We start from the raw sequence: 10863 nt of genomic DNA on the forward strand, positions 1-10863 counted from the left end.
AATATTGGATTTTGGGACTCTGATATGATTTTACTTTTGAAACAGTGGTTTTCTTGTAAACAATTATGGAAAATGGGCTATTTTTAAAAAATTAAAATTTTTGGAGTGTTGCATAAGGTCTATTTTTTTTTATCGAAAATAATAATTAATATATCAAAATTCATATTTTTTTTGGTACTATTTAAACATAGATTCATATTTATGTAAAAAAAAAATCAGAATTTCAGTTTAGATTCACATTATGAATCTGCTCAGATTCACAGTGTAAATAATAGTAAGTCATATTCATATTGTGAATTCTGAAAACTGAATTGTATACAGTTCAAATCCACAATGTGAATAAACTCATTTGTTGATTTTACAAAATTAGTTTATGAGTAATCAAAACGTTAAAATATTATAATATTACATAGAAATATATTTTGATTCATATGTAAATTTCATTAAATTAATTTGTGAATGATCAAAGAGTTAAAATAGTAAGTCAGATTCACATTGTGAATGTTAAAATTGAAATATTTATAGTTCAGATTTACTGTGTGAATTTGAACTGATCAAAAGTTTTTTTTAATCAATGTTGATGTTTATTAATAGTAGACAAAAATTGAAAATTTTGGTATAATTGTTTTTGGATAAAAATAAACTTAAATATTGGTAAAAAACAACAAAACAAAGTGGTTTTTTTTTAGGAAAAAAGTTTGTTTTTTATATCAACATGAATTTCTATAGAAAGAAGACGAAAAATCATGAACGGTATATTCAATTTTTTTTTTTTTTTTTTTTTTTTTTTTTTTTTTGATAAAAGACATGGCCTAGAAAAATTTTAACGAAAAAAATAGGTGAATTTTTTTGTATAATCTGGTGTATGTATGTCCAATGTACAAATCTGCAAATATTTCCTTGGCCGTTATTCGTTATTATTTTCGACGTTCACGATTAGGTCTTTGGTTCTTTATTAATAATGGTTCTCTATTAAACCTTACCTTTTATATATATATATATATATATATATATATATATATATATATACACACACACACACACGATATATATACAAATATACACACGTTTGTGTGTGTAAAAAATACGTATAACATGGAAAATCGTAAGTAATAAAACGTCAAAAAGTGTTAAAAAAAAGCTTTTAAAAGTGGTAATGCAAGTTTAAAAATGGTTGTGAAATGTTATAAAAAACTGTTAAAAAGTTAAATAAAAATTGTATAAAAGTGTACAAAAAACTTAGAAATATAGTAATATTAGTTTAAAAAGGCTGAAAAAATTTATAAAAATGTTACAAAAAGTCTATAAAAAGTTTTAAAGAAGCCTTAAAAGTTTAGAAAAAAAAGTAGTCAAAAAACTTGGTTTGTAAAAAATTTATTTATGGAAAATTTGTAAAAAGAAATATCGAACCAAATTCATAATAAAGTTTAACTAAAACATAGGCCAAAACTATAAAATTGAAAAATGACTTGTGTACTGCGAAGGAAATTGCTTACGCAGTTTGTTGAATATACTGCCTTGTTTAATTTTTTTTGCAACTTGACAGTAACAAACCATTTTTTTCGAAACAGTTTTAGAAATGGGCCATCTTTACAAACACTCCCTTATTCAACTAAAATTTTATTTTAATGTTGAAAGGAAAAACTTACTTGAAAGTTCAGTGCGTCCTCAATCCCCCTGGTGATCCTCTTCATGGTTGGACGATCGTTTAAGTTGGTACTAATACATCGATAAGCAATCTTCTTAAATGTATACAACGAATGAATGTTAATTTGATCTCTTATACTGGGATCAATGATCTTGTCAAGGCCATCATCATAGTAACGTTTGACCAGTTGTAGGAGTGTCTGTGGCTGACCATCATCAATGCTCCTTTTATCTTAAGCGAGCATCCCACTCAACATTTCAAACATGACAATCCCAAATGAGTACACGTCTGATCCTGCATTGACCATGCCACTTTCTTTGTAAATGGGATCAATGTAGAATTGGGTACCCGCACCAGGTTCGTAGACTTGTGGCTGATTTGGGTTCACAAATAGTGAAAGTTCAAAATTGCAAATTTTGGCGTCCAGATTGTCATCTAACAATATACTTGAGCTCTTCATGTCTCTATGAATTACTGCCCTGTTCTCCCCAAGACCCGAGTGAAGGTACTCGAGTCCTTTCGCAGCCCCCATACAAATCTTCATGCGCTGTGCCCATGTTAGAGAAATACTATTATTGGGGTTTCTGAGATGATGATTAAGGCTACCATTACTAGCAAATTCAGAAACTATAATCATTTCATTGCCTTGATCACAGTAGCCAATTAAAGGGACGATGTCTTCATGGTTGAAGCTTGACATCATCTTAAGTTCAGTAAGGAACTCATTTTTTCCTTTGTATCCGTTGTGATCCAAGCGTTTGAACGCAGCTGTGCGGTTTTGCCATTGTTTAGAGAGTTGTCCTCTGTAGACTTTACCAAACCCACCCCCTCCAATACAAGTTTCAGGACTGAAGTCTCTGGTGGCCTTTATGATCTCTTCTAGTGGAATTAGAAAACTTTCTGGGATATCATATTGAAGGCTTCCTATGGTAACTGTTGGAGAAGCACAGGGGTTCTGCGAATACAAACAGAACCAAGTTGGCAAGTTTGCTTAGAGGTATGTATTGATTCAGCCATTTACCTAAATAAATTATATTCAAGCACTTCCCATGTAACCATTTTTTTTTTTCATTTCTTTTATATATACATGACATAACTGGTTGGGGTTATGAAAATTGCAATTTTACAATTCCCTAGTTGACCTCTGTTTTTGTTCATATAGGTAGCTTGTTTTGTAGGCTGGACTGGACAGAACAAATATATATATATATATATATATATATATATATATATATATATATATATATATATATATATATATATGGCGTTTGACATGCTTAGAAAAGGAACAAATAAGTTTTTGACAAGTCAAATGTGACAATTTGTTAAAAATTTAGTTCCCCCCAAAATGGTGGAACATGATGGGACAAAACAGATAATTACAAAAAACCACTTAGCCTCCATGTGTCCTCACTACGTCTTGCACCTTGATTTTTCTCCCACAAACATTGTCTTCTCCATCTGAACATGATATTAATTTTTTACCCTACAAGTTTCATTGTGATTTTTCATGAGATTATTGGATCTTCACCGATTTTTGTTTTCCACAAACATTCAGCATCTTATTCTATTGAACCCTGTCTCTCTCAGAACCACGAATAAGTCTTACTCCTGTTTTTGTGTGTGTGTGTGTGTTTTTTTTTTGACAAAAAGGATCCATTATTTTTTCATGAAATTCTAAGATCCCATATCCGGAGCATTGTTTCTTGAATCCATCATGCCAGTTTTAGGTGATCAAATGTTCATCTAGAACACCATCGTTCTCTAGAGGTGTATTTTGTTAGTCCGATATACGGTATTTTTTTAGATTTCTATCTATCATGTACCCTTAAATTTAAGATAAAAGGAGATAACTACAAAATTCATATATTTTGGAAGTTTGATAAGATAATGGATGGATTTAAACCAAGTGGTTATAGGCTTCAGAATAGTCAAAAACATAGTCGTGGTAAAGACAGAAAAACTAGACTTCTTTTAATATAATTAAATAAAAAGACTTACTTGCAAATCCAGTGCTTCCTCAATCCTCTCGATGATCACGTTCATAGTAGGGCGATCCTTTAAGTTCCAAGTTCCAACTAATGCATTGATAAGCAATTTCCTTAAACACATTGTAAGAACGCATATTAATTTGATCTCTTATATAAGGATCAATTAAGCTGTGGAGTCCCTCAGCATAGTAGCGTCGGACCAGATTTATGAGTGGTTGTGGCTGATCACCATCAATACTCCTTTTATGATAAGCTAGCATCCCGCTTAACATTTCAAACAAAACAACCCCGAATGAGTAGACGTCTAATTCTGTGTTGACAATGTCACTTTCTTGGTAAAAGGGGTCCATGTAATAATTGGTACCTGCAATACCTTCATAAGCTTGTGGCTGATTTCGCTCGACTAATATCGACAAACAAAAATTACTAATTTTTGCTTCCAGATTGTCATCTAAGAGTATATTTTGGCTCTTCACATCTCTGTAAATTACTATTCTGTCTCCACCAAGACCCGAGTGAAGATACTCGAGTCCTCTTGCTGCTCCATTCAAAGCATATTCAGAAACCGTAATCCTCTGATTTCGTTCATGACAGTAGCCAATGAAACGGATTATATTTTGATGCTGGAATCTGGAAATAATATTGAGCTGGTTACGGAACTCGGCATCTCCTAGGTAACTACCCGGATTAGCGAGATCGATGGCAACTGTGCGGTTTTGTAGTTGTCCTCTGTAGACATCAACAAGTCCATCATGATTGATGTGAGTTTCTGGACTAAAGTTGTTGGTGGCCGAAATGATCTCATCCAGTGGAATTACAAACTCTTCTAGGTGAACCCCTGATTCTGAAGAAGACATTAGACATTGTTTTATGAAATTAATTGCTGCCTTCGTATATATGTCAGTGTGTATGGTTCTGTGAAGATAAACAAAACTTAGTTCGCTTAGAGATGATGAGATATCGCCTTTGCATCTCAATTATTGTCATCGTCTTAATAAAATATCATAAACAGTTCCTGCCGGTGAATAATAAAATAACATTACTGGGCCCGTTTGATTTGGGTCTAACCGGTCCGGTCACACAAAAACACTCGGTCGGGTCAGCGTGGGTCAGCATGAGTAGCTGACTCGTTCCTATTTGTTTTCTTCTCATTTTTGCCATTTGCGTCACAGATCCATCGACATTCCACCTACCACAAAACCAACCATATCCCATGCCCTGTTCACGCACACAATAACCAAGAAAATCCACCACAAACACCACAGACCCTGTTTATCCTTTTAACGGTTTAACCCCAAACGAAAAATCACATCTGCGTGAGAGAGAAGGAGAGGGAAGCACCCTTTTACCTGTTGATTGAGACTAGGAGGAGTGAAACCTGCTATGGATCGAAGAGGGTGAGGGTGTTTTGGTAATAATGTTGGATTCTACCATTGGTGGTGGTTTGGTGGGTGGAGGCGAGGATTAGTTCAGTGCCAGATCGGGACTTACCTGGTTGTTCTTCCCACCGGAAGTGAACTGAAGCTGAGGTTTGGAGCGGTTGTGTTAGCATGGCCGATTGTTCAGGGAGGAATGGAACTGCCTGGAAAAGAGCTGCAGCTTTGGTAAGATAATTGGGTTGGATTCTACGTCCGATCTCATTCTTTCTCTAAAATTGAATGAAATGGAAAGAGAAAGGTGAAGAAAGGGTGTGTAATAAGACCATCTCTAAAGTCGTTCATTGCAATAATCGATTTACTATAATCTAGAAAGTTAATTGCTTACAGTTTTATAAGCTAAGAAAACAGCTCGAATTAATATCAGTAGATAAAAATAAATTAAAAATGTATAAAATAAAAATAAGAGGGACTAAAATTGGCAACCGAAAATTCAACTCCATTTTTGGAAATATGAATAGTATTACCCCAAATATAGGGAAATACTATTCATATCTCTAAAAATAAAGATGAAAATGGGATAGGATTGGAGGAGAATAGGGGAAGAAATGAAAGAAAAAATAGAGTTTGGGGTGGGTTGGAGATCCCCTAATCTATCCTTAAAAAAATAGTTTTACTTTGCCACATGTCAATTGCTAAGGCAAATTGCTATGTGTCAGTTTTTAGGCATCTATGCGTTTTTTGAATTCTACTCGCGTAATATCAACACGCCTGGAAGAAAGAGACACAAAGAGACACGCATTCTACCTATGTAAACGAGAAATCAGCTAGTGCTTACGTTGAATAGACACACTTTGTAACTATTAAGAACGAGAAATCAAGAATTGATCAGCGAAAAATTGAGTTGATTAGGATCATGAAGGTTATCCTATTCCAACTTATTGCTAAAACTCTCTATTTATTGCTAAAATTTGAATTCAGTAGCAAGAAATCAGGAATCATAATTATATCCAAACTTAATCATCAATATCTTGAAGGTAGATTCGAATGTGTTTTTTGTGACCATATGTTTCCGATACATAACCCGTCCAGAACAATCAAAAAATCCCAATATGCTTTCCTTACGTTGTACATTACATAAACCTACTTTTATTTGTGTTTGAAGGTTTAAAAAATAAGAAACATAAATGAAAGTATTATGTTATATTAGACAAAAAAAAGTAAATTATTATTTCATGCATTTGTCAATGATTAGGCTAAATACAATAAATAACAATTTGTTTTCATTTTTTTTTGTCTACTATAACATAATACTTTCATGTTACTATATCGGTAGAGATGGGCACAAAAACCGGATTGGGCTCTCGGATTCGATCCGATTCGGAAACCGGATTTGGTCAAAACCGGTTTTGACCGACGGATTAAACCAGCCACTGGATCGAAACCGGATTGAAGCTTCGAACGCGAAATCGGATTCAACCCCAGATTGAGAATCGGATTCCGTTCAAACCGGATCCTAAACCGGTTTTTTTTTACCGTTGAACAACGGGAATTTTGAATTTTGAATTTTTATTTTTTATTTTTTATTTTTTATTATAGCCATTGGTAAGTGAAAAAAACGGCTAGTTTGACTTTTCTTGACTTTTTTGCCCTTCCAAACACATATAAATACAACCCATTTGCTCCATTTACATTTTACACACATTTCTACTACTTTATACTTCTATTTTCATAATCTTCTAAGAAATGAGCTCCCGAAATTCTATCGCGGCTCAAGAGTCGGATGCAACGGTGGTTAAAATCTTACCAACCACTCGGAGTAAAGATGTGTGGGAACATTACGATTTGTGTTTGTTGTCGAATGGGAAAGAAAAAGCAATGTGGGATGTTTTTGGGAAAAGATGGCAATAGTACGTTGAGGAGTCATACAACAAAAACGTGTCCGGTTGTAAAAGGTCAAGGCGATCCAGATCAACCAAATATTACTCCCGACGTTTCGATCTTTATTTACAACAATGATGACATTCGTGAAAGCTTTTGCAAGTTCGTCATTCAAGAGGGCTTGCCTTTCAACCACTTCGACAACCCACGATTAACAAAGATTTTGCGGGAAAAAATGCAACCACAATACCGTCAAGTAAGTCGCACTTCTCTTAGACGTGATGCTTTAAAGTTTTGAGATATAGCCAAAAAAGATATGTAATTGAGATTTTTAAATATGTGTTTCTTTAACTTGTGATGTTTGGTCCTCCACCGGTAGTTGTCCCAAAAGCTATCTTGCCGTCACGGCACATTGGATAGACCCCTCTATTTGGGTAATGAACAAACGAGTTATTGCTTTTGAACTTTTTGCGCATCCTCACACTGGGGCACGCTTATTTGCAATTTTAGTAAGCGTTATAGAGACTTATAATTTACGCGACAAAATCTTCTCTATTTCGTTTGACAATGCAAGTAATAATACCGCGGCGGCAAAAAGATTAATTGCAAAATATAAACCTATTTTGGATGGCTCGTTTTTTCATACTAGATGTGTTTGTCACATTATTAATCTTGCGGTACAAGATGGTCTAAAAATGATAGATTCGACGATTGAAAAATTCAAAACTGTGTTAACTAGAGTTTTTGGAAAAAATAAAGCTACAACGGAAAAATATCGAAAGTTTGCCATTTCCATAAACATAACTCCATATAGTCCTCATTGGGATGTTGACAATAGATGGAGTTCAACATGTATGATGTTTGAAAGTTTGACACGTCAAAGAATCGCTTTGCAATTATTTTAAGACACAATTTCAAAAGGAAAAAACCCGGTTTCGGATTATGATTGGGATTTGATGGAAGAGTTTGTGGAAATGTTAAAAGTTTTTTAACAATCAACCACTTTTTTATCGGGCGTGCATTACCCTACAAGTCCGTTGTTACTAAATGAATTATGGTTGATGTCCGCACAATTGGAGCGTTTTGAACAAAGAAGTGAAATATTTGTTTTGGTTACGAGACCAATGAGACAAAAACTAGTCAAATATTTCAAAGAAATGCCACCACTTTTTACTTGCGTCGCGGCATTAAACCCTTGTATCAATGTTACGGGTGTAGAGGCTTTGATTACCAAAATTTTTATGTCTTTAAATTTGCACAAAGATGACTCAAACTACATCCGTAACCAAATACACACTTTTAATAATATTTTTTACTAATTTGTTTGACATTTACGCTACAAAGTATGGCGATAAACTACATCCGTAACCAAATACACACTTTTAATAATACTTTTTACTAATTTGTTTGACATTTACGCTACAAAGTATGGCGATATGTCAAACACTTTTTGTAAGGTCCTAGATGGAAGGATTTTCACCAATGATCAATCAAGCATAAGAAAACAAAGAAGAAATGAAGTAGAAGATGAATGAAACTGAGCTTGCATACGATTAAACACTTGAAACCGTCTGATACAACTCATGGACCGAAAACTAGCAAAGTACAACTCTTTTTCTACCCTGACAGCCTGACACCTATATATACTGACAAGGACCGAAAACAGTTTTCGGTTAGTAGACCGAAAACTGGTTTTCGGTCACACCTTAACCGAAAGCTTCCTAGACCGAAAACATCAAACATACACAAAAGACTCCAAAATACATTGACAAATGTCCTAACTCATCCATACATTGATGCCTAGTCCAAACCATATATATTGGCCCTTCAATCTCCCCCTTGGTTTGGGGCTAGCATGATTCAGTCTTTATCAACCACCAACACGTCTGACTTTCCCATAGCTCCATTCCACATCTCCTTTTCAATAATATCAGCAACCATGGCAGTGTATTCCTTAGCAAAAGACTCAAAAAGGTCTTCAGCCACCTTGATCTGATGAATAGAAAGCTGATGTATATCCCACTTTCCAAACTGTAGCAGATGCCTCTTGTCATATAAACGAATACATCCATGTTTAAGTTTGATAACAGCAGAAGCTATAGTTTCATCAAACACCCAGTATTGCATGGATTGTAGAGATCCATCTGGATGGTTCTGAAGGATAGGAATCTGCTTTACTTTATTAGTAGCGGGCCACATCACAGACCGAAGAGGTTGATTGGTTTTGGGATCAATGACACTCGGGTATACCTTGATGATAGACTCTGCAGTCTTCATTGAGGGAAAGCCCTTTGCCACTTGACCTTCCAAAAATAACCTGAACTGTGTCGCCTTGGGTTCATTTGATGGATTTGAAAAAGGAGCCTTAGACAATTCCGTAAGATCAACCCTGGTCCAAGAGTGGAAGTCGTGAGCATCTTTATACAATTCGGTATTTCCACTCTTCCTTCTTACAATCCACATTTTCAGAGGGTCATGGAATCCCCATGAGATGATCCCAGACCTATCACCATAAACGTCTCTGAAGCGATTTTCTCCAAGATCCGTAAAGGTGATGTTTGGTTGATCCACGGGAGCATTCTGATCCGAGCTCCTCTTGAACAAAAATTGACCCTTCTCAGCAGACTTAGCTAGTTTAGCACGTTTTAACGCCACGACATTTGGAGCCTGTGCTGGTTCTTTGTCAAAACGATTGACAATCGTGGTTGTTCTTGTAGGAGGTGGAACTACGGGAGCGTCTTGATTGGGAAGATAGACTTTGGGCTCATTGACAGATGATTTGAATTTGTCACCAAATTCTTCTTCCAGCTTCTTCTTCAAATCATAATAGCTGGCGGTCAACAAACCAAAATGCGTCTGAAGATCGGTGATCTGCTTTGTTTTCTGAGCTTTATCTTTAAGAAGATCAGCAACTTAAATATTGAGCTTGGCGTTCTCAGTTTGAAGGTCTGCAACCTTGATATCAAGCTCGATATTTTTCTGGTTCAGCACACCAATCTCCTTTCTCAGCTCAGGCATTGAGGCGTCATCATCTCCAGATATACCTTCCTCAAAGGATATTCCTTTTCCGCATGAGGTGTGAGTTGGACTTAATGGCTGGGCCAAATGAATAGCTAGTCTCTCAGAGACAGTATCATGATAAGGCCTTGGAGGAGACGATCTCAGGCCAGCAGACGAACCACCAGCTTCATGTATAGAGCTGGGATTCTCTTGAATGGGCACAGATGAGGATGGAGCAAATGTTGTAGATGGAGGAGTCTCTGTGGTTTGAGTTGGGTCAGGAAAAACTAGTCCCACCCTTGGATCAATTCTGTGTCTTTTCATCGGGGACTGGGAAGTCCGGACTGACTGGGTATCACTTGTAATTGGCTCGGATGTAGGAACCACATAATCAATGAGAGGAATCCCTGATGATGTGTCCATATGAGTTGAAGAATCAGCCGCTTGAACGGTAACCGGAGGCTCAACTTCTCGATCGTCAGCTTTCTCCCTTATCTCCGGTGTTGAATTGGCACCATCATCGATATCTTTGAGGAAGTCATCGAGGTCTTCATTTGGCAAAGGGTGCTCAAGTCCAATAAAATGCATCGAAATATCATCTTCGTCGTAACCGGACAGATCAAGATTCTCATACCCATCCTCTTCTCCTCCTTCAGTCTCAGTAACTTCTTCTGTAGTTCCCTCACTGAAGTCACTCTGAACCGCCACGTTTGTGAGATCATGCTCTTCAGCAACAATGGTGGACGGAGTAACATTTTCAATCTCATGGTCTGAAACGGTGATAACATCGTCATTCACATTTGCATGTTCTGACGATGCTTGATCAGTTGACATTTGTTCAGACGACCCATGGGATTCTAAAGAGTCTGACAGCTCAGAAAACTTTCCAAATTTCACGAGAGGGTACTTCCCATGAAACATGATTTCCCCTTTACGGTTCTGTTTGATTAGGCTCACAGTGTTTGGT

The 10863-nt window shown here is 36.0% G+C and overlaps 2 protein-coding genes and 1 long non-coding RNA gene across 10 annotated transcripts in view; 1 reads left to right on the forward strand and 2 right to left on the reverse strand.

Moving 5' to 3' along the window:
• The window catches only part of LOC145161318 (putative receptor-like protein kinase At5g59700), a 49081-nt gene extending 43698 nt beyond the window's left edge, over positions 1 to 5383 (reverse strand). For 7 of the 8 annotated variants that reach the window (XR_013738473.1, XR_013738471.1, XR_013738478.1 and 4 more), the window contains exons 1-2: positions 3650 to 5383; positions 1650 to 2603 (exon numbers count right to left, since the gene is read on the reverse strand). Coding sequence is in view for 1 of the 8 variants with exons in the window: in XM_079080822.1 (XP_078936948.1) it covers positions 1881 to 2603; positions 3650 to 3760 (834 nt within the window). In the remaining 7 variants the exon portion in view is untranslated. Of the gene's footprint in view, positions 1 to 1546; positions 2604 to 3649 lie in introns of those variants that run through there. The other variant, XM_079080822.1, reaches the window with a different exon arrangement.
• On the reverse strand, positions 3944 to 4496 carry LOC145123985 (receptor-like protein kinase HERK 1). The gene is made up of 2 exons (XM_079059196.1): positions 4131 to 4496; positions 3944 to 4042 (listed from the first exon to the last, which is right to left on the reverse strand). Exons 1-2 carry the CDS (start codon positions 4494 to 4496, stop codon positions 3944 to 3946), a joined length of 465 nt encoding a protein of 154 aa, XP_078915322.1.
• LOC145161346 (uncharacterized) lies at positions 5167 to 7360 on the forward strand. Its single transcript, XR_013738482.1, has 2 exons — positions 5167 to 5243; positions 6352 to 7360. It is a non-coding gene; the product is annotated as an uncharacterized LOC145161346 (long non-coding RNA).
• Positions 7361 to 10863: the final 3503 nt, after the last annotated feature.

Source organism: Lactuca virosa, chromosome 1 (genome assembly GCF_052849685.1).
Source record: "Lactuca virosa cultivar CGN04683 chromosome 1, Lactuca_virosa_CGN04683_v6, whole genome shotgun sequence".
Classification (NCBI taxonomy): Eukaryota; Viridiplantae; Streptophyta; class Magnoliopsida; order Asterales; family Asteraceae; genus Lactuca; species Lactuca virosa.